General features: G+C 40.5%; 1 protein-coding gene across 17 annotated transcripts in view; it reads left to right on the top strand.

Moving 5' to 3' along the window:
* The window catches only part of DOCK9 (dedicator of cytokinesis 9), a 291625-nt gene that overhangs the window by 45637 nt on the left and 221661 nt on the right, over positions 1 to 24327 (top strand). For 8 of the 17 annotated variants that reach the window (XM_043582221.1, XM_043582145.1, XM_043582118.1 and 5 more), the window contains exon 1: positions 23268 to 23590. The exons of 5 other annotated variants lie outside the window; for them this stretch is intronic. In XM_043582221.1, coding sequence (XP_043438156.1) covers positions 23429 to 23590 — 162 coding nt within the window. In that variant the 5' untranslated portion in view covers positions 23268 to 23428. Of the gene's footprint in view, positions 1 to 23266; positions 23591 to 24327 lie in introns of those variants that run through there. 4 more of the 17 variants (XM_043582236.1, XM_043582227.1, XM_043582197.1 and 1 more) reach the window with 2 other exon arrangements.

Here is a 24327-nt window from a genome sequence, read left to right as displayed (position 1 = left end):
AAAGAACTCTATAGTAATAAACTAGTGTTCATGGAGTACTCACTATGTTAGAGGAAGGTAATGTTTGTGTCCCCCTTTAACAGATGGGAAAACTGAGCCTTTGAGACACTAAGTAACTTGTTCAGGGTTACATGCCAGTGAGACATGTGGATGGAGCTCCTCAAGCCAGGGCTGACTCCAGGGCCCCTCTGAATTTGAACACCCTCTCAGTACTATCTGAAAATTCTAACTCCCAAAAGGCAGTCAAGGCAGGAATTTATAATCAAAGTCTAATGCTACTCAGCCTCCTTAACGATGTTGCTGTGCTAATGATTGAGTGAATATGGAGGAAACAGGAAGGGGCTGGTCCTCCCCTCTTGTAGAAAACTCCGCTAGACAGAAACTTGTGGGATTGAATTACTTCCCCGCCAAATTTCCTCCACCAAGCGTAGTGCTTGTGGAAAGAACGCTAACCCAATGGCATCATTTTGCAGAGAATAACCGCTATGCTTTGTTATTATTATCAGGATTCAATTAAAGTGTTGCATGTATTACTTTCTATTGAGGTTTCTTCTTTGTTAACATTTTCCCACAGTTTCATTTGAGAATGAGGTTTTATTTTCGTAGTTAAAAATAAAGTAACTCCCAAGTGTTAAGAAATGAAAAACATTTTTTTCTTCCCATGAGTCATGGTTGACAATAATATCACTTAAAAGTTAGATTGTACAGCCATTTTAACACCCATAAATTACAGGGTTTATTTTGTGAGCTGCAGTGTTAAGACATTTTAAGATCCTGTCTTATGTATTGGAGAGTTTATTAACATAATTATTATGTGTACAAAACAATAAATTTTCTAACTTCAAAAAATGTTTACTGGGTCTACTGCTCAAGCAGATGTTGTTTTTAAAATAATACATTATTTACTGGATGGATCTATTGCCCCAACAGATGTTGTTTTTTAAATGATGCATTAAAATTAATCTATAAAAGATGTTTCCTGAAAGGTTTTAGTATTTTATGCTAGATATAACAAATGCAATAGCACTGATTTTTATTTAGAAATTATCTAAGAAAGTAAGTAGGTGTAAATCACGTGGATTAAAAAGTTAAACTATTTTACAGTCATTCAGAAGATGATGTGACACAATAATGGTCCTGCGGCAGATGTGTATAGCTTCCAAGCTATCAAATAGATACTGTATTTGTGAGTTTTTCATTGTGTTTGGAGAAATTCTCATGGTGGAATTAAGAACTTCAGTTCATTGATTAATGCTCAATAATTTCTAGGCACTTCTTATCCTTTCCTTTTTAAGTCCCCCTTTGAAGAATGCACACATGCACAGGCTTGAGTGTAAATGTACTTTCCCGTGGGAGAAGCCAAAAGTGGCATGTGGGAAAACTGGAATCCTGTTAATTTCCAAAGGACAGAGAGTGTGAAATGCACTCTCTTCTTCCCTTTTCTCAGAAGTCAGTTTTGTTTTGAGTTGAAAGTGGTATTATATCAGCTTTTCAGATTAATAGTTAGTAATACCAGGGTATATTGATAACTTTAGAGCAGAGTATGAATTAGATTGATGGAAGCTAAGAACAAGAGAGCATGCATTTGAATCTGTGTGAAAATGTTACCATAAAAACTGCCCCCCCCTTAAATAGCTCTATTGAGGATAATTGACATATATTAAAAAATATATACTTCAAATGTCAAATATGGTAAGTTTCAACCTCTGTAAAATCATCACAGCATTCAAGATGATGAACATATCCATCACTCCTGAAAGTGTCCCTGTGCCCTTCTGTAATCCATCCCTCATGTTACTTCCTCAACCCTACATAATCGCAGATCTGCTTTCTGTTTCTATAAATTAGTTTTTGTAAAAATCAGTCATATGTTACAAACCTTTTTTGGTCTAGCACCTTTCATTCAGCATAATTATTTTGTGATTCATACATGTGTATATCAATAATTCATTCTTTTTTATTGAGTGACATTTGATTGTGTGGATATACTATAATTTATCCATCCATCAATCAATTCACTTGACACTTGGGTTGCTTTCATTCTTTGGTAATTACAGATAAAATTGACATGACTATTTGTACATAAGCTTTTGTATGGATGCATGTTTTAATTTCTCTTGGGTAAATATCATAGCAGTAGAATGGTTGGGTCATATGGTTGGTGGATGTTTACTTTTCAGAAAGTGCCAGAATATTTTCCAAGGTAGTTGTAGCATTTTACATTCCCCCAACAGCTTATCTTTGTGTTAGAGTTCCTTTCCTCCACATCCATGTCAACACTTGCCATGGGCTGTCTTTGATTTTTGCCATTCTAAAATGGTATGTATAGGTAGCTCATTGAGCTTTAAAATAATTTTTGCTGATTGCTAACGAAGTTGAGCATCTTTTCATGTACTACCTTTTGTATGTCATTTTGGGCAAGTGTTTGTTCATATCTTTTGTCTATTTTTAGTTTTCTTTCTTAGTGAGTTTTGAAAGTTATATATCTGGATAAATTTTTTTAATCGGATATATGACTTGAAAACAAATCGCTGTTAAAATTTGTTTCTTCTACAGTTTTCTTTTTTGTAACATTTTGTTTTTATTGTGTACATAAAGCGTACTGTTTAAACACTGTTTATGTGGGACACCTGGCTGGCTCAGCCAGTAGAGCATGTGACTCTTGATCTCAGGGTTGTGAGTTCAAGTACCACATTGGGCATGATTACTTATTTAAAAAAAAAGTAAAACAAACATTGTGTAACTGTATAGTTTGGTGGCATTATATGTTAACATTGTCTTTTTCTTTTAATCTATAGTCCAAAGTCTTAAAAAGCCCATCTGAGTATGAGCTCTTAGAGGGCAGAAGCTAAATCTTATTCTCAGTTGTATTTCTAGAGTCTATAATATGCTTGGCACATAGTAGGTCCCCAATAAATATTCATGGAATGGACAAAATGTTTGTTTTCAGGTTTGTAGATGTTTTAGTACTAGTTAGGATTTAACTTTAACAAAGACCAAAAAACAGTGACTTATAAAGGATAGAAATTAAGTTCTCATTTACATAATAGTCCAAGTGCAAACAGTTTCGTCTTGACTGATGACTCTACCATTTTGGGACCCCAGCCTGCCTCTGGTTGTTGTGTTATCTTCCACGTGGTCGTTCTTCTTATAGTTTACATTTTTTTAATTTTTATTTTTGAGAGAGAGGGGCAGAGCATGAGTGGGGGAGGGGCAGAGAGAGAGGGAGACACAGAATCTGAAGCAGGCTCCAGGCTCTGAGCTGTTCGCACAGAGCCCAGTGTGGGGCTCGAACTCACAAACTGCGAGATCATGACCTGAGCTGAAACGTGAGGCTTAGCTGACTGAGCCACCCTGGCACCCCTAAGTGCACGATTGTAGAGTTGTACACATCACTTCTGCCTACATCCCATTAGCCAGAACCTAGTCATGTAGCCATGCCTCCCTGCAAGAGAGGCTGAGAAATGTAGTCTTTGGCTGGGAGGTCATAAGCTCACAAATACTGCTATTATTATATTGATAGGGGAGGGCAGATACCAGAGTGAAGGAGGCAGTCAGCAGTCTGACAGTGCTCATTCATATTTTGTGTAAGGTTACAGTTAATAGTTTAATTGAGTTGAGGGTGTTTGCTGCTAATATTCAGTATGCCCACTCAAAAGTGGGAGGTTGAGGGGTACCTGGGTGGCTCAGTTGGTTAATCATCTGACTTTGGCTCAGGTCATGATCTCAAGGTCCGTGAATTCGAGCCACATGTAGGGCTCTGTGCTGAGAGCTCAGAACCTGGAGCCTGCTTCAAATTCTGTGTCTCCTTCTCTCTCTGCTCTTCCTCCACTCATGCACTGTTTCTCTGTCTCTCAAAAATGAACAAACATTAAACAATTTTAAAAAAGAACATTCTACTTCATTCTTTAGGGAATGGGTTGACTTCAAGTTTTGGGGCAGTGTAGGGAAGTGATAGATGTGGGTCAAGGAAAGATAATCTGGTGGCCCCCCATTCATGCTGGATGAAATCTAAACACATTAATAATGGTTTACAAGGACGTACGTTCTTGTGATAACTCAATTCCTGGCATCTACAGGTATCACCTATCTCCTAGTCATACAGTTTCTTGACTATTCCTTATTATTATGATGTGTCTCCATATTTTCTAGCAACCATGCTAGCCATTTTATTACCTCTTTAAAATAGAAGTTTGGAGCCGAAGATAAGGTCCCTAACGTATCCTTAGGGATACGTTATTGTCCATATTTTACAGATGAGGAATCGAGGCAGAGGTTAGATGACTTACTTAAGGTTGCAACATTCAGGAACTTGGCAGGACCAGGGATGTTGGCTGACTTCTAAGCCTGGATTTTTCCTACCACATTTTGTTCTTTGAGAGGAATGTCTGCTCTTGAGCTTAAGATGATGAGTAGTCAGTCACTGCAGTAATATGAAGAGGCTATGGAACGTCTGTGAGCTTCAGAGTCAGGTATGAGTTACACCTGCTGGGGGTGCGCCCACGGAGAGCTTTTACCTTGATTACCAGTGACATGACCCACCTCACTGACTTATGTTGGGGAAAACTGGGCAAATGGGGGGAGGAAGCAAATTTGAAGTGTAGTTTTAACCAGCTGGAATGAGTTCAGCCTTGACTCCTGCAAACAAATACTTCAGGGTTGTGTGAATTGAACAGTATTAAAAATGTGCATTTCCTTCATCCTGAGGATCTTCCATTAATCCACTAGATGGAGCACATGGTTTGAATATATTTCATGACTTGAAGTTGGAAAAAAAGATCTGGTCTTCACACTGGAGCGATATTGTAGACCCCTGAAGCTGGCCAAGCATTTTGATCTGTGGATTTTTTTTTTTTTTTTCTGTGTAAGTGTAAATGTTTCTTTTACTTAGTACTTCTGTGTGTTAGGAATGTATGTGGTTCTTTGGAGGCCTGACAGGGAAGCATCGTGGTAGAGTAGAAAGAGGTCTAATCTGGAAGTCTGAGGATGAGGGACTAGATATCCAGTACTTTGTGACTTTGGTCATCGTTAATTGTCTCTGAGCCTCTGCGCCTTCACTTGTAACATTGTTGTACTAGGCAATGATATATGAAATGTACCTTATACATTGGGGATATTGTGTCCTCTGTGCCATCCCTTTAGGCCACCCATGTGACCAAAGACACACTAGCTCTCATTTTGCCTGACTGAACTTGCAGTTACAGCCAAGGTCTGTAAAGTGGAGAACCCATCAAATTGCAGGACCCAAAGTGCCCTCTGATGCCATTTTAGTGCAGTCGCCATTACAATGCTTCTGTTACTGGCATTCCCACTCCTGTGTGAGAACATCCAGGGGCTGGAGTTTCATTTTCTCCCAAATAGCCTATTCTGTCTTAGGGCAACACTGGTGATTAGAGACTTTTTACGTATTGGTCCTGTGTCCCTTCCAGAGCAGCCCGGATCTGGTCATCTAGTCTGCTTTCCATATTCAGATTTTCTGTGTAGAGCCAAGATGGAATATTTGTCTTTGCCTTCTCTACTACTGGGCCTGGCTGAATTAAATGATCTTCCTATAGGAGCGCCTGGGTGGCTCAGTCAGTTAAACGTCTGACTCTTGATCTCGGCTCCAGTCATGAACTCAGGGTTTGTGAGTTTGAGGCCACCACTGGGCTCTGTGCTGATGGTGCGGAGCCTGCTTGGGATTCTGTCTCTCCTTCTCTGTGTCCCCCCGCCCCCCATTTGTGCTCTCTCTCTCTCAAAATAAGTAAATAAAACTTAAAAAAAAGATCTATCTATAAGAAATAAAAAAGTATCATCAAAATGTTTCCTGGTCTTTAGTTCTTACCTGATGCATAGAAAGGCAGACATATATCTATTTCTATCTGTTATCTGTGCTCAGATATATTAAAACATCACATGTCCTAAAATTTTTAGCTTTTATAGCAAGGAACAACCCCCCGCCCCGCTTTTTTTAAAGTGGGTTCCACGCCTAGCATGGAGCCCAATGTGGGGCTTGAACTCAGGACCCTAAGATCAAGATCTGAGCTGAGATCAAGAGTCAGACACCTAACAGACTGAGACACTTAACAGACTGAGTCACCCAAGGAACCATTCTTTAACAGCTATTGACACATTTGTGCCTAAAAGCCAATAATATCTTAGACTACTGGAATCTGTTATTAATTTTTAATGGAGTAAAATGAAAACTTTCACTTTTAGGCAGCTTTGAACTTTCTATGGGAATATGTAATTTCATTTCATAATTTCTGTTAATTAAAAAATTTTTTTTAACATTTATTTATTTTTGAGAGAGAGGGAGAGAGAGAGAGAGCGAGCATGCAGGGAAGGGGCGGAGAAAGAGGGAGACACAGAATCTGAAGCAGGCTCCAGGCTCCGAGCTGTCAGCACAAGAGCCCGATGTGGGGCTTGAACTCACGAACCCGGAGATCATGACCTGAGCCGAAGTCGGATGGTTACCAACTGAGCCACCCAGACTCCCCCTGTTAATGTTTAATTAGACACACATCTGCTGAATAAAGACTTTCACATAAGTTGACATTCTTGTTGGTTGCCAAGTACAGAAAAGTTTGTGATATTTTGAAGCAGACTCTTCAGAATTCCTTTAAAATTATACAGGTTTGGTATCCTCAATGGAGAAGCAACAAAATACCAAGCTCACTTTAATTTATAGCACATAAATTAATAAATTTTTATAGTTCCTCCCCTTTTGGTTGATAAAAAGGACATGGCCGTCATCCTCTCGAGGAGTTTCAGGGGTTTGTATAGTTGGATGGATTTTGGAATCAGTTTTAACATTAGTATGTCATCTTCATTGTATCTTCATTGGCACTGATAACAAATTATATGGCCATCTTCCCATTTAGTGGGTGGGAACTGTAAACTGAGAACCTTCCTTGGACTGAGGCCACTTAGCATAAGGATGTACCATGGTCTCCTGGTGACCTCTAGCCAGTGACCTTCCTTGGTGACTCTGATGGGTTAAAAGAAGGAAATGCATCATGAGTTTTTCCCAGCAAATACTGAATCATCAAGACATTTCTTTGGTCACATAATAGATGTGATCAAGCTGTTGGCTATTATGAAGTTAACAAGCATGTCTTCCCAGAGTTTGTTGCTTTGTGGAAGTTGGAGCATTCTAATATCTCCCACCCATTGGGGGTGTGTCCTAAGCAGGTAGCTGTGACATCAGCTCTTGAATTCTCTGTTGTTCTCATCAGGAACAGAAGGAATGATTCCTTACCTTTCATACAAGTGAGGGTTTTATGTTGCAAGTAGATCATGAAGCAGGCCCTTCAAATAGAGACTTTCCATTGGCTGTGCATGAATCACCTTTGCTATTTTAGAAATTTTGGTGGGGTCCTGGGGTAATTAAAATGATACCTTGCCACTTACTGAGCATCTTTTTGGATGTTCTTTGGCTCTGAGTATATACCTCTCCTTTCAGTTGATGAAAAGGACCTAACCCCAGCCCTTCCCCTTCCCAAATAGAGGACCAGATCTATTTTAAGGAACTAATGTAACTGAATAAAGCACTGGAACCTCATGTGTTCTTTCAGGTATAATATATATTATGTTCATAATAAATATGAATATGAATATGAATAAATATATATTATGTTCATAAATACTATATAATTTTTTTATTTCTCTATGTAAATAACATTATCATTATTTAAAAAAATTGGGGGCATAGAGTCTAATGTGGGTCTTGAACTCATGATCCTGAGATCAAGACCTGAGCTGAGATCAAGAGTAGGATGCTTAACTGATTGAGCCACCCAGGCACCCCATAATCAACATTATTTTTAGTGAGATTTGTGACATGCTGGAAACAGTAGGTGTTAGGGTCAGGGGTAAGGCAGGGTAAAGATAGGAGTCAGAGGCTAAAAAATTTTAGCAGTCAAAGGCTTTATTTAGGAACTAAGGTCTTGGGCGAGGTTCCGTGACTCAGGGAGAGAGAGAGAGAGGAGTCAGGGAAGTCGCCCCCAGGTGTGGTGGGGTGGGGTTTTTAAGCTGCAGTGGTTCTGGGTTTAGGCCTGCATGGGCCTGCCTTTTTTGCATCAGGTCGTGCTGTCGCTCGGTGATTGGTTGACCTTCAATTCGTCTGGCACCCTACTAGGGGCTTTTCATTGGGTTGTGCTGGCAAGATGGCCGTCCCCTCTATTGTGGTTCCAAGGACATCCTAACAGTAGAGACTTAGGAGCCAGGGAGCCTTGGTTTATATTCTATATGCCAGCTGTGTGACTTTGGTCAAATTAGTTTACTTCTCTGAGCCTTGATCTTATCATCTATAATGGGAGAGTCATACAGGTGACCCATGTCTTATAGGTTAATTAGTTCCTGTGTAACATTTGAAGCAATGTCTGTTAAATTTCTCTTTTATTTTCCTTAAGCACAATGTTACAAATTGGGATTCTATGGCAGAAAAAATTTTTATTAAAAACTAATAAAAATACCAAATATTATTTTTAAAAAGTTATAGTCATAAATACTTTTTAAGACACTAATTTTGAAAAACAAGGTATTTATTATAAAGTGTATGTTAGCATTATATTCCTTTTTGAGATATTCTACGTGCATTTTGGGGAAAGAGTCTTCTTCAAATATGAATGCCCTGAACATTGGGCTAAAGAATAGTTCTTTGTATCAAGCATAGACAGACACCATCCAGGAACCAACAAATAAGCTCAAAATTTAAGCCATTCGTTTTAAGAAAAATTATTTGCCTGTCTGAATGGCTAGTCTAGCCATTCTAGCTATTTCTATCTTTAGAAATCCCTTACTTTTACATTATAATGCTCTCTGATTTCAAGCACAATTTCAGTGATGTACTTATTTTGTATTGGTTGCCTATGGTCATTTGGTCTTTGCTATTTTGTAAATGAGGCATCATCAGCCTGTCTTCCTTAGCAATGTCACTGTCATTGTTAAGAGGCATTCCTTAAAAGAAACAAACTAAGGGGCGCCTGGGTGGCTCAGTCGGTTAAGCGTCCGACTTCGGCTCAGGTCATGATCTCGCAGTCCGTGAGTTCAAGCCCCACGTCGGGCTCTGGGCTGACAGCTCAGAGCCTGGAGCCTGTTTCAGATTCTGTGTCTCCCTCTCTCTCTGACCCTCCCCCGTTCATGCTCTCTCTCTCCCTGTCTCAAAAATAAATAAACATTAAAAAAAAAAAAAACTAAATAAAAAAGCCTGCCCCTTCACATGAGAGAATTTTCTCACCTTCAAAATAGTATCTTCCTCTTTAATGACATTAGCGAGATGTGAATGCTTATGGTACCCCACATGTTCAGTTTTGAACAAACCATCTTTTAACTCAAGCTGGGCATGTCTTTAATGCTGCACAACCAGATCTATTCTTAAGCATTTGGAAGAAAGATCATTCTGTTTGCTGAAATGGTTTGGTCCGTAGGCATGCTGTATTTACCACATGCAATTATATGTATGTCTAGACACAAATGTTTCATTTTACTTATCAGGGCATTGTGGTTTCTTATCATGATTTATTTCATTTGTTTCCAGCACTAGATTTTCTAGGGTCATATTTTCTTCAAATATTTTCCCTAGTCTTTTGTTTCACAGCTTCGTTGAGGTATAATTTATATGCCATGAAGTTCAATTCAACAAGTTTTAGTAAGTTTGCATATTTGTGCAATCATCACCATGATCTAATTGTAGAACATTTCTGTCACCCCCAAAAGAAATCTCGTGACCATTTTCAGTTCCCATCCCCAGCTCCAGGCAACCACTAATCTGCTTTCTGTCTCCATAGACTCACATTTTCTAAAGTTACAAATAGAATCAGACAATATATGCCTTTCTGTCTGGCTCCTTTTACTTAGCTTGATATTTCTGGGGTTCATCCATGCGGTAGCTATGTGTCAGTACGTCATTCCTTTTTATTGCCAAATAGTATTCCATTCCAAACAAAACACATTTTGTGTATCCAGTCACCAGTTGATGGACATTTGGGTTATTGCCCTCTTTTTGGTTATCACGAATAATGTTGCTGTGAACATGCATCCCAGTGTGAACATGTGCTTTCATTTTTCTTGGGGGAATACCTAGGAGTGGAGCCGCTAGGTTAGATGGTAACTCTCTGACAGTTTTAGGCACTGTTAAACGGTTTCCCACATTATTAGGGTTCCAGTTATTCCACATCCTTGCTGACACTCCGTATGGCTAGTCTGCTAAAATTTTAGCCATCCTATTAGATGTGTAGTGGGATGTCACTGTAGTTTTAATTTGCTCCCTAAGGATGTTGAGCATCTTTTTCTGTACTTATTGACCGTTTTCATCCTTTGGTGATCTAGTCCTTTAAAACTGTTAAGACCCCAGGGTGCCCTAGTCCATTGAGTGTAGAACTTTGGCTCAGATCATGATCTCACAGTTCATGAGTTTGAGCCCTGCATTGGGCTCTGTGCTGACAGGGTGGAGTCTGCTTGGGATTCTCTTTCCTCCTCTCTCTCTGCCCCTCCCCCTCTTGTGCTTTCTCTCTCTCAAAATAAATAAATGAACTAAAAAAACCCCACAACTGTTTAGACCCTAGTATAGTATAATAGTTAGGGTCCAGCCAGGAAACACAAATCACACCAGTTATTTTAGCTGAGAGAGTTAAATATAAAGAATTGTTACTAGGTATAAAGTTGTTGAGTAGGTATCGAAAACGTAAAAAGAAAATGTTAACATGTCATAGAGGTAGTGGCCCCAGGAAGCAGCCATCCGCTGGGCTTGGGCGGACAAGGAAGGAGATTGTGATACTAAATCTTAGAAGCTTGGAGGGGCTGCCCACTGAGCTGAAACCAAGACCTGGAGGGTGCTGGGCAGCTGGTGATGGTTTCTGTGGGGGTGTGATGAGGATGGGTCTGTAAGTGCTGGGAAAATGGCAGACCTGATTCAGGCGCTTCACAGGAAGGACCTGCTGCTGCCAGGTGAAGGAGCGTTGCAGGGTGACAGGAGCAATCAAAGCCCGCAGGAAGCAGGCACCAAGGAGCATGCTCCCTTTCCTCCCGCAGCTTTGTGTCTCTCTCTGGTGCCTCCTGGTGGTGAGCCCAACAAGGAGCCAACTGGTAAAGCGGAACGTGGTGTTCGGAGCCAGCATCACAGAGTTGAGTATGGAAGGCTGGGGCTGGAGCTGGGAGACAATAGCTTAATAACTGGCACAGCCCACCCCTTTGAGCACTCAGTATGCACACCCACCCCCTGTGCGTGTATGAGCTTCCTCACAACAAAAACAACTATGTTTCAGCCTAACAGAACACAGATACCCTTAACTCAGAGGAAGATGCTTTCACTAGCTCCTCAAAACAAGAAGTCACAACATTTCATTAGTCATCGTATCTGTCTTTGGGAGAAAGTCACATTATCCATTTCTGGAGTTTTTTCATTAGCCCTTAAAATTCAGTTGCAATCTCATAGGAATATGTGCCACCCAAAGTTTAAATTGTAGAGTCCAGTTTCAATCACAGTGTTTATATAAAATAGTATGAGAGGAAGGAGAAGAAATCGGTACCTACGCCCACCCTCAAGCAGCAAGCAAGTGGGAAATAAGCAATGCTGTTGCGGTGTTTGCTTCCCTAAATGGCTATTTGGCAGTAGTTGATATTTAGATCTTTATTCTCCTATTACTCATTCCATATTTCCTTTGCCCCCAGCCAGGACCTCAACTGATTAGAATTCTTCACCTGAGTGCCTGAATCCTCAGTGGCCCCACCTTTCTGTTGGTTGCTGTGGTTTTTCAGGGGCTTGGACTTAGAGATAGAAATGCTAAGAGATGCCCTGAAGAACTGCCCTTTGGAACAGCCGCCCAGTTTTCTCTTGCCCCAGTGGGTAGCATCTCCTCATCTTTTGCCTCTTGGTTTAGTGGCTTGAGGAGCCTCCAAAAGGCCAGATGGCAGTCAGACCTGATTCATTGTACACTGTGGTCTCGCTTTAATGAGAACATTCTTCCCTTTAAAACCAGGATGTCTATACTAGCAGGGATGGAGTGTGTTCTTGGGCTACTAGAGAGGGGTCACTTCTACTTCAACCCCTTGATTCCTGGACCAGTGTCTTCTGACTTGGGGAGAGACAGCTGATGGAGAGTATATGCAATGAACACCATCCCTTCAGAGTGTTGTTTTACAAATTCCCTCTTCATTCTTCTCCTGGGCCAGCCGCTTGTAGGTAATGAGAGCATGTGGTGAGACTGGGGACTTCCAAGAGCTGACAGACCCTATGTAATAACTGATATGTGTGGTGTTTTCAAACTGCAGGCCAGGAGCCATACTGGTCCTGAAAACAGTTGAGTGGGCTATGACCGATTTCCTCCCTCCCTCCCTTCTTTTCTTCCCTCTAGTGAGCTAGAATAGATTAAAGAGTCTGGAATAGAACATAATAAAGTGTAGGGGTACCTGGTTGGCTCAGTAGGTTAAGCGTCCGACTTTGGCTCAGGTCATGATTTCACGGTTTGTGAGTTCGAGCCCCAAATCGGGCTCTCTGCTGTCAGCATGGAGCCTGCTTGAGAACCTTTGTTTCCCTCTCTCGCTGCCCCTTCCCTCCCAAATAAATAAACATTAAAAAAAAAGAAAATAATGTAGTGTAATATATGTTCTATGGGTACATTTTTTGGGGGGGGGGGAATGTTCTTATACACATTTACTGTATCATTTACAATCCACTTAAAAATTTTTTTTTAATGTTTATATTTGAGAGAGAGAGAGAGGGAGAGACAGTGTGCAAGCAGGGGAGGGGAAGGGAGAGAGAGACAGAGACAGAATTTGAAGCAGGCTCCAGTCTCCGAACTGTCAGCACAGAGTCCGACTCGGGGCTTGAACCCACGAGCCGCGAGATCATGACCTGAGCCAAAGTTGGATGCTTAACTGACTGAGCCATCCAGGTGCCCCTACAAGTCACTTCTTGATATAATTCATGGTGACAGTACTTTGAAAGCTGTTGGTCTAAGGATGCATTTGAACTTGTGGGTTACTTATCTCCAACCCCCTGTGGTTTGTCAGTCATCTCACCCCACTTGATGTCGGTGTTGGTTGCAGTCCTTTAGTGGTCCTATGAAGATGGGTTTCTCTGGAAATCTTGTTTGCTTGTAACAAGGTCAAGGGGTGTCAGTCATGAGTGAGATCACCTATAAAACTTCACTTTTAGAGTTGTTTAGAAGGTTAGGTGAGATCTCGTGACTGAATTCTGTCTCAGTGTCTGGCATAGGTCCATGTAACATACTCTGTTAAGGATGTGCCAAGCGCTATTTATATAATGTTTTCTTTAAATTTTACCTTAAAATTTACATTTAAAGTGCTAATCTCCTATGTAGTTCAGGTGACTGGAATGACCTAAATAGACCCAATTCTGTGATTTGAATAAAATTTCAGATCCCCTGTTAATAATCTCTTTTCCTCCTTCCTCTTTTTCTCTCCAGGCAGTTTTTTTCCCCTTGGATTTTGAGAGCCTTGTGGTTAAAGCAGAGATGAAAAAATTGTGGGAAAAGATCTATAAATGAAATTTCTTTATTTTTGGGATAAGTGAATTGGGATAGATGGCTCAACCCAGACCCAGACCTTGCCTAACAAAATGTACGAGCCAAAATTATAGAGCAGACAAAAGGTTTCCCTTGCGTGTGCTGTGAATATAAAGCAGATAGATAGCTTGCTTGCTAAAGAAATCATCTTACCTTTATCTTCTGTACTTTTGGGAATTCACTGTGTTGGGGATAGTGATATGTTTTGGAAAGATAACAGTGTTAAGGATAGAGTGCTTTCTAGATAAATTCAGCTTTTTATAGGTGTGCCTGATAGGTCCTGTGTTTTTTTAAACAGCTTTATCAAGATACGATTCACGTACTATACAGTTCACCCATTTAAAGTGTACAATCCAGTGGTTTTCAGTATACTTACAGTGTTGTGTATCTACCACTATAATTAATTTTAGAACGCTTCTGTTACCCCCAAATGAAACCCTGTACCCCTCAGCTGTTACCCTCCTGTTCCACCTTACCCGTTCCCCTAGCCCAAGGCAACCACTAATCTATTTTTTGTCTCTGAAGATTTGCCTGTTCTGGACATTTCATACCAACAGAATCATATAATATGTGATCCTTTGTGACTTGCTTCTTTCACTTAACATGATATTTTCAAGGTTCATCTACGTTGTAGCATGTGTCAGTACTTCATTCCTTTTTATTACTGGACAATAATCCATTGCATGGATATACCACATTTTATATATCATTCATCAGTTGATGACGTTTGGGTTGTTTCTGCTTTGGGGCTATCATGAATGATACTGTTAAGAACATCCATGTACGAGCTTTTGTATGGACATATATTTTCAACTCTCTTGGGTATATAGCTAGGAGTAGAATTGTTGGTTCATATGATAACTCTGTATTTGAGTGAGGAATTGCCAGATTGTTTTCTAAAGTAGCTGCCCTATTTTACATTCCCACCGACAGTGTATGAGGAATCCAATTTGTCCATATCCTCACCAACACTTATAATTATCTTTTTTAGCTATCCTAGTAGATATGAAGTGCTATATGATGGTTTTGATTTATACTTCTCTGATGACTTTTCATTTACTTATTGCTCAATTGTATATCCTATTTGGGTTCTATTTTTAGTTGGCATGGAGGGATGCAGTATCTGTGATCTGTCCAAGTCTCAGGTGGAGAGTGTTTTCCCGGGAAGTTTCTCACGTCTCTGACTGAGTGAAATTCACTTACACATCAGGAAATGTTTATTCGAAGTAACATTCTTTTTTTTTTTTAAAGTGTTTGTTTGTTTGTTTGTTTGTTTGTTTGTTTTAAGAGAGAGGAGAGAGACTGGGGGCGGGGGCAGAGAGAGAGGAAGAGAGAGAATCCCAAGCAGGCTCTGTGGTGTCAGAGCAGAGCCTGACACGGGGCTCAAGCTTATGAACCATGAGATCATGACCTGAGTCAAAATCAGGAGTCAGATGCTCAACTGACTGAGCCGCCCAGGTGTCCCCCAAAGTACCATTCTTTTAAAACACAGTTACAGTTAAGTATAGCCCAACCATAGGCTATATATAAATCATATAAAGTCCTGAATTTTGTGTCTTTGCAAAAAGAAATAAAAAACTCACAAGGGCTCAGAGAATAGAACTTCCTGAACCTTATGAGCAGGGATATAGCATATGTCTAGTTCCTTCTGACTTGACCAGAAGCCTTGACAAAGGAGTACGTATTTTATTTTGAGTCTGTTTACTCTGTTTTTTCAAAGCCATAGGAATATTTTGAAAAGTTGCATTTTCCCTCCTATAATTTGGGAAGGTAACCATTGCAGTATCTTTATTTCTCATTATTTACCTTTTGATTAATCTAACTGAAAATCTGACTATATTAGTTTTAAAAATGATAAATTCAGATTGCCTGTTTATGTTTTCCTTTTCACCCCTCAAGAAGTTTTTAATTATGTTTGAGGCAGTATTTCTATATTGACACGACAGCAAAAGATGTAAAATACTCAGCTGCTAAAATGTGAGATTTGAGGAGTTGAGGTGCGTAGATTCTGAATTTTAGTCTCTCTCTTCGCATATAAGAACAACTTTCCCACAACCGTAACTCCGTATTTGAAGCACACAAGCTGTTTCCTGAGTGCCTTTGTACATAAACTATGCTGTGTATCTTTTCTGTCGTTTACATTCAGTACACCTTGCCGCTAAGTGATCTTTTCAGATGTTTGCATAAAATAGAATTTCCTTGGAAGAGGCTGGTAGAGGCCAGGAGGAGGTCACTGCGAGTTCTGATTTCATTATTCCATTTTGAGTTTGCTCAGCTTCCTTGTTTTTCACTCAGTATTTCATTTACAGTTGGACGTTGGTGCTTATTGCATTCATTACGATCTGTGCCATCATCGGTCCCCCTCTATGGAGGCTCCCCCCCAACCCCCCTGTGGTTTCAGTGGGGATAGAAAGCTTTGCAAATAGGTGAGCTCTTCTGGCAGCTTCTCATATTTGACAGGATCAACACTTACGGATTTATTGCTTTTTCTTCAAAGAACTGAGCTCCCTCGCCAACTATGATTTTGCTTCATGACCTCCCATAATGGTCATTGAAGTTTTGACTTTGCCTGAAGCTACCTGAGCCGAGGGATAAATAAATCGGAACCCTCAGCTGTGTTGGTTCTCCATTTCGTAGTTCTCTGTGAAACATGTAGAAGTTGTCTATGAATCGGGATTTTAAGTCTCGGCTCTCTTGTTTCTGTGCTGGTTCATAGCTGGAAAGTTTTTCTAAGAGGTTCATAAGCAAATGGAATGAGGAAATAATTAGAATATAAATATTATGAAGCCTATTCCTTGGACTCCTCTGCCTTTTGTGAGGGCCAGGGTCAGACATGGGGAGAGACTGGTACCTTCCTGGTTTTCTGTCATTTCACTTGGTCCTGGAAGTTATAGGAATGCAGTGTCTAGTAAGTACACTGGTTTTTTTTTTCTATAACAGTAAAAAATATATATATATATATATATATATATACACACATATAATAAAATTTACCATTTTAACGATTTTTAAATACTCAGTTCAGTGGCATTAGGTACATGCACAGTGTTGTTCAACCATCCATTTCCACCATCTATCTCCAGACCTTTTTCGTCATCTAATACTGAACTATACCTTTTAAATAGTAATTCCTCATTCCTCCTTCTTTCCAGCCCCTGGTAACCACCATTCCATTTTCTGTCTCCAGGAAAGTATCTATTCTAGCTGTGTCATTTAAGCACCATCATACGGTATCTGTTCTTTTGTGTCTGGCTTATTTCACTGAGCATAATGTCCTCAAGTTTCATCCATATTGTAGCATGTGTAAGAATGTCCTTACTTTTATTTATGTATGTATGTACGTATGTATGTTTATTTATTTTCGACAGAAAGAGAGACAGCATGCGAGTGGGGGAGGGGCAGAGAGAGAGGGAGACATAGAATGTAAAGCAGACTCCAGGCTCTGAGCTGTCAGCACAGAGCCCGACGCGGGGCTCAAACCCACAAACCGTGAGATCATGACCTGAGCCAAAGTCAGACGCTTAACTGACTGAGCCACCCAGGCGCCCCTTTTTAATTAATTAATTTATTTTTGAGAGAGACAGAGTGAGCAGAGGAGGGGCAGAGAGAGAGGGAGAGAGAGAGAATCCCCAGCAGGCTCCACCCTGCCAGCATAGAGCCCATGAAACCATGAGATCATGACCCGAGCGAAAACCAATAGTCGGATGCTTGACTGGAGCCACCCAGGTGCCCCAGAATGTCCTTCCTTTTTAAGACTGAATAATATCCCATTGTATATATATATATATATATATATATATATATATATATATATATACCACATTCTGTCTATTCATTTGTAGATGGACACTTAGGTTGTTTCCACCTCTTGATTATTTGAGTGATGCCGCTATGGACATGGGTGTTCAAATACCTTCTCAGACCTCTGCTTTCAGCCCTGTTGGACATTTACTGAGAAGTGTAATGGCTGGGTCATATGGTAATTCTTCATTTAATTTTGTGAGGAATCACCATACTCTATTTCCCAGTGGCTATTTTATATTCATTTTATATTCCTACTAGCAAAATAAGTTGGTCTTCTTAACCCCACCTTTTCTTCCTTTAGGAGTTCTGTTTTATTTTAAAATCTGTTTAACTCAGTCTCCTGCCAGTACTGAAAAGGAAGATTCTCTAATTTTTTAAAAAAATGTTTGTTTATGTTTTTGAGAGAGACAGAGCATGAATGCGGAAGGGTCAGAGAGAGAGGGAGACACAGAATCCGAAGCAGGCTCCAGGCTCTGAGCTGTCAGCACAGATCCCGACGTGGGGCTCGAACTCATGAGCCATGAGGTCATGACCTGAGCTGAAGTTGGATGCTCAGCCAACTGAGCCACCTAGGCACCCCTCTAATTTCTTTTGAGAGAGTCTGCTCATCTCTGGAGGACCACTGCCCTCTGTTCTGGAGAGCCAGTCTGGTTGCGTCCACTTCTACTTTGTCACTCTATGTTCAGAGCACCCCCACAGGGACCTGTCACCTTCCTAATAGTCTCTCTAATATTCTAGCGCCAACATGGAGACACATGTGTAACTTTGTGTTGTCTACTTTTGGGAACATTTAATTACCACTGTTAGCAGCAGGCTTGGTTCAAATATTTTGTGTGGGTATGACTTTAGAGATACATTTTTACCAAAATTAGTTTGTTTCACTGAGCTCTTTGAGGGTCTAAAACTCCTGTCTGTGCCATTGGCCGTGAGGCCCACCTGCTGTCTTTGTTCATCCCACGGTGACTGATAGTGGGTCTTCTGTGTGTTTTGGAGATGGGGATGATAAATGATGGATAAATTTAGATATGCTGTAAGTCTACCTTCTTTCCCACAATTTTGAGGTTTATGTTCCTGAAATACACAATGGTTGGAGAGTTCACCTTTTCCTTATTTTTAAAAAGGTCCTTATGTAATAAAGATTCCTTGATTTCCCTTACTTAAAAAAACAACAAACTTTTTCTAATGATCATTGCTAAAACCTCCACTTCTTCACTATCTTAACTCCCTTTTCTTGTTCCCTGACACTCCCTTTCTGTCTTTGAGTCATATTTTACCAATATAAAGAATTTGTAGTTTGAATTTATTAGATCTTAAATTCTCATATGCCCGAGTTTTGTGTAAGAAGTGCTTGTATTTTTAGAAGAACTATCTCACTGTATAACGGGGAAGAAAAAACTTTAATCTGGGGCAAATGTGGAGGAGACCACCATTTATCGAGCATGTGGTATATACTAGGCCCTATGCTAGACACACTACTTAACTTTGATTATACTGTTGAATATAAAATGAATAAGGAGTAATAGGCCAACTTACATACGGTTTCTTTGTTCAGCAGAATTCACTGCAATGAGAAATGTAGTATGGACTGTCAGGGATGAAGATTACCTCTTCTTATGGACTTGGCCACTGTAATGGCAGTTAGATAGAGTGTGATGTATTATCATTACATGAGATCTTCATTTTAGCCACTGCAGAATGGACAGAGTTTCCCTCCCTTCCTGGTCTCCTCGTAAGGTAGGGCCCAAGGTCTGACCGAGGTAGAAGACTTCTATCTGTTTGAGATATGATATTAATTCTAGCTTGTAGTTCCTGATGTTTTTGGTGTTATTTAAAATTCTTCTTTATGCACAGTTTTCTGAGAGAGTATGAAGTAAATCTACTTGTCAAACTAACCCGACCTTTAGAACGTATTTCAACACAAAGGCTGTTGGCAAGGAGAGGCTTGCACATGGGAACAGCAGTTCTAGATGGATATTCTTTTGGATGGAGCTCAGAGCTTGAGACTTGCTTGCTGTGGTCTCTGTGGCCAAATGGCTGAGATTAGCTGTGATTGCCGAGTGGGGCAGCACGTCTTACCTGAACTTACTGTTTGTACAGGTTTCCTGGTGGTTTGTACAGGCTGGAGCTCCTTTCCTAGGTTAAAATGCACCCCCTGGGACACCTGGGTAGTTCAGTTAGTGAGCAGCTGACTCTTGATTATGGCTCAGGTCATGATCCCAGAGTCAGGGGATCGAGCCCTGCATAAGGCTCTGCACTGAGTGTGGAATCTGCTTCAGATTCTCTATCTCTTTTTCTCTTTCTCTCTCTCTCTCTCCCTCTCTCCCTCCCTCTGTCCCTCTCCCCCATGCACGCTTGCTCTCTCTCTCTCTCTCTCTCTCTCAAATTAAAAAAAAAAAGAAGGAAAAAAATGTACGCGCGGAGGGCAGCCCCAGGCACTCCCTGGTCCCTGGCTTCTGTATTCCTGTATTCCCTGCATTCGGGCCAGAGCAACATTCCGAAGTTGTAAATTCATTAAGCAAGGTGGCTGTTTCGAGCTACACAGTAAGTCTTTTGTGCAGTATAAAACAATAGTTACTGACGTGTTTACAGCAATTTCTTGGTTGAGTTCTCACCTATTATTTTATTTGAACTTGACAACCTTCCAGGGTGGGCAGAGTAGATGTTATCTCCTTCCCCTCTCCTATTTTTAGTAACAGCTTTATTGAGATATATGTCACTGTTGGGGCCATTCCACAGAAAGAGGATGGACCCTCCCCCGGCCCCCTCACACCCCAAATTTGCTTTGGATGTTGACACTAATGACACCGCACTCAGGAGAAGGGTGTCAAGAGGTTTATTACTCATGTAATGAGCTCTCTGAGGAGAGCAGGGCAGCTCCCAAGCAGGTCCTGAGCCTGGTTTGGGGTTTTTGTGGCGGTTAGCGGGTGGGGCCAGGGTGAGGGTTCCTGAGGGGTTTGAATTTCCTGCTGGGACCACAGGAAGGAGCCACCTGGAACCTCCTTTCAAGTTTGTCCAGATGTGGGACAGAAGGGGGAAAAGAGCAGGGAGGCTTAAAGCTGTCGGTAGTAAAAGACCAATAGTGGAGTCAGGCTCTTTATTACATTCACAAACCATAGAACTCACCTGTATAAAGTGTTCAATCCAGTGGTTTTTAGTATATTCGCAGACAGTGTATATGTTAGAAACACTGTCCAATATCTGAACATTTTTTTTTTCTCCTAAAAGAAGTTCTGTGCCCATTAGCAATCACTCCCCATTCCCTGGCACCCACTCATCTACTTTCGTTCTCTACGGATTCGCCTCTTCTAGACATTTCATTTAAATAGAAGCCTACGATAGGAGGTCTTTTGTGACTGGCTTTTTTCACTCTGCATAACATTTTCCAGGTTCATCCATATTGTAGCCTAAATCACTACTTCATTCCTTCCTATGGCTTAAAAATCTGTCATTGTGCCGACATACCATCCCAGGGTGTCATACTAAAAGATGATTGATTTGGAACATTTGAGGGTGAGGTGGTGCTAGGAGAGTCGGGTGTCATTGTCAGCAGGGGAGGAAGACATGGGCTTGGGACTCGAGACGGAGTCAGGGGCAGACTTTCAGTCTTGGGAATTGTGAAAATTAGAAGTCACATTTAAAGACGAGAGAGCAAATGTGATCTCCAAGTTGAAACGCATACTTCATAGGTGGCTGAACTGGTTGCCACCATCTGTGTGTCCTCTGATGGAATTCATGGTAATTATCCTTTGAGACTAATCCAAGATCACTCTGATGCAGAAAAATCAGTGAAACCAACATCACATTTGAATGATTCATTTTGTCATGCTTCTATCAGCATGAAACTCATTTTTAGCCTTGTTGAACCCTTTGCTCTAAATATTTTCTGTTGTTTTTCTTGCCCACTGATTTTGTTGGTTGGAAAATGATTAATATTTAAAATTAATACAAGTTGCTTAAATGCCTATTAGTTGGTCCCTAAGAAATATTTCTTTTTCCTCTGAATGATTGTTGGGAAGTTGTTCCATTCTGTCCCCTTGTTTTAAATATTAACTTAGGAGTTTTTAAAGTAATTCAAATAGAACATACCAGCAGCTTTAAAATTTGCTTGGTTATCATTTATAATCCTTTGTAAAGTTCAAGCATAATCTTTTGTATCTCAAATAATATTCCCTGGCTTCTGCACCCAGGATGTCTAAAATAGGTAGTAACAATAATAATTTAATTTTAAATTTCTAGGTATCATCTTTATTTATATTCACTTTATTTATATTCACTTTATTTTTTAAATTGTTTTCCTTGCAGTATAGAAGTTAAGATTGATGGTGAGCATTTGGAATTCTCAAGATAGGTAATTTAACCCATGTGTTGAGGGTTTTATAGTCCACAATATTCAGTTTCTGTGTAGATGAGTTTTCATGTTATTTATCTGCCAGCATTGTGATGTCACATGAAGACTTGGCTGTTCTGATGTCAGGACTTGGGTGTAATCTTGAACATGGTAGCTCTGTTTTAACAGAATTGCAATTCTGAAGCTGAATGCTCTAGACCATGTATAGTTACTCTGGTGTTTTGTTTTTGTTTTTTTTTCATGTGGCCAGTATCTTTACTCCTTTGATCTCTGTGGCTGTTCGAGAAAGCTTGCATAAAAATGCAGGAGAAAGAAGAAGCCTAGATTTTTGCTTATCTGTGAGGTCTAATAGGTAAACTAACCATAAAAAACAGAAATTTTGAGATTATGTGACCACATAGTATTCTCTAAAGATCTGCTTTTATTACATTACACTGGTCTCTGTTACCAACCAGTAGGTACTCAGTCATTATAATTCACTCTAACTTTGAAATCTGTAGATAGAAAATGAAAACCATCTGTTGCCTTGTGAAATAAGGAAGAATTCAGAACAGATCTTAAAAGAGCAGTAACTTTTTTCTAGATACATATTGTAGGTGGGAGGGGTTTTCCTGTTAGTTCATCATAGTCTTTTTACATAATTTACTTTTCAGTTTTCAGAAGGGGAATGCAAGGGTCAATTTAGTATTTTATCAGTGACAAGTTTCCCTATTCACCATCGCCGAAGACACACACACGGTAGTATAGTGTTAGCCAGTTCATTCTGCAGTGCAGGGACCTGGATTAATTTATGCACCCCAGATAATAACCCTGTTGACTGTGGGACTTCCGTGTGTATGTACCGTCGCATATTAGAGTGCTGCTTCAGAAGGTGTATGTCCAGCCCGATCAGGTGACTCTATGCACATTCTCATTTGCGTCTTTGGGTACCAGAGATGGGAGAATCGTATCAAGCAGTGCAAAGTTGCTAGTCCTCTCTCTAGCAGAGTGGAAGTGGGCAGAAGTCAAGATTGACACAGCAATTTTGTGTTCCCTTGTGATTTGCTGTCAGCAAGCTGTTACCCACACATGCAAAAGGTTGTTTGAAGTGGGCTTACACATGTTTCCATAGCAGCAGTCATCTTAGTGATTTCTCTCATTTTTGGGCTTTTTTTTTTTTCCTTTTGCTTCTCTGTTCCTCACGGATGCAGGATTAAACAAACAGCATATTTAGGTCAAGGAAAGAGATGTTTGCTAATATAGATGCTGGGCTAAGCATTCTGGGAGAGTGATTCCTTGCAGCAGATGAACATTCTTTGTGCCTTCCAGCAGCATCTGCAGCAGGGTGGCTGTCTGGCACCATTTTTTTCATTTTGGGCAGGTTCTGAGATTCCGAACAATCCTAAGCAAATCCACAGGAGCCGGCAGTTTCCCAGTTAACCACATGTAAATCTCCTGCTTATTTGTTCTTTGGTATTAACAGGGAAGCAATCTACTGGAAAAAAAACGATACCTTAAAGATTTTGGTGCATCCGAGGTGTGTCATCTGGTTTTTGCACCACCCCTCCTGTTTGACACTCGGAGCCCGTGTTTTTTTTTTTTTTTTTTTTGTCAGGCAGTTGGGCAGGAGCAGATTCTAGTGCAACAGCTCGGAGCTTCCCTTCTGTTCTGGTGCCGGCAACTGCCTGTCATGAGGATGGTACAGTGGGAGCCTGCTCAGAAGAGCCAAGGAAGATGATGTCGAGATGGAGTAGAGATTGCTAGAAATCTGAACATCTACACCTTGGGGATGGGTTGCACGACTAGTGTAATTCTGTTTAAAGGCATCCGCACCGTGTTTGAAAGAAACTGTGCTTATATGTGCAAACAGCAAGGAGAGAATAATGCCCTTGAATATACAGCATACAATTGGACAAAAGAAGACTCAGAATTATTGATCTCCTCCTGTCTGGTAAATGCTGTCTTGCTTAATTAACAAGGAGTTTGGTGGTGTTAGAATAAACTTGTCTTTACTTATAAAGCAAATGTATTTATTTACTTCAGTGTGCTTGTGTATCTGTAGCCTGGGTGTGTAAATGGGTAATTAAGTGGCCTTAAGTTTAATTATGAGGTGCCTGTTTGTATGTGCGAGAATGCCCTGCATTCATCAGAGCTTAAATGCATACAGAGAGAGAAGCTGGAGTACGGTAATTGATTACAGATTAGTTTTCTAAGTTAGCTTTATGAGCTTACACGTTCTCGGTGTAGTCTCAGAAATAATGCGTGGCAAAGTGTGTATTTAGGGCACTGTATATTGAACCTCTACCAGTGATAGTGAATTATTCAGTTCCTTTACATCTTAGTCTTTTCCCTGGCGAAATTTTCTTACTAATGGCCTGTGGTTGGTCCTTCCATTCTGGGAGACATTGAAAGGGAGCTTAAAAGAAAACTGTAATGGGTGCGAGAGAAATGTTTACAGTTTTATTATTTTAAATCTGACTATTTATACTGTCTTTGGGTGAAGGCTCTTGAGAGTTAACAGGAAGCTTAGGTGACACTTCGGTGTTCTTTTCTCCCGGGTACAACGCATGAGGAGGTGACAGGTCACAGATGGGTGTGCCTCTCTGGGGCCTTCTCACAAATACCAGGCTCATGAGGAGGCTGCATGCTGGTCTCCTCCACCCTCAGGAGGCCTTGCCATTTTCCCTT

Source organism: Prionailurus bengalensis, chromosome A1, assembly GCF_016509475.1.
Source record: "Prionailurus bengalensis isolate Pbe53 chromosome A1, Fcat_Pben_1.1_paternal_pri, whole genome shotgun sequence".
Taxonomy (NCBI): Eukaryota; Metazoa; Chordata; class Mammalia; order Carnivora; family Felidae; genus Prionailurus; species Prionailurus bengalensis.
This window is presented reverse-complemented; position numbering and strand designations above follow the sequence as displayed.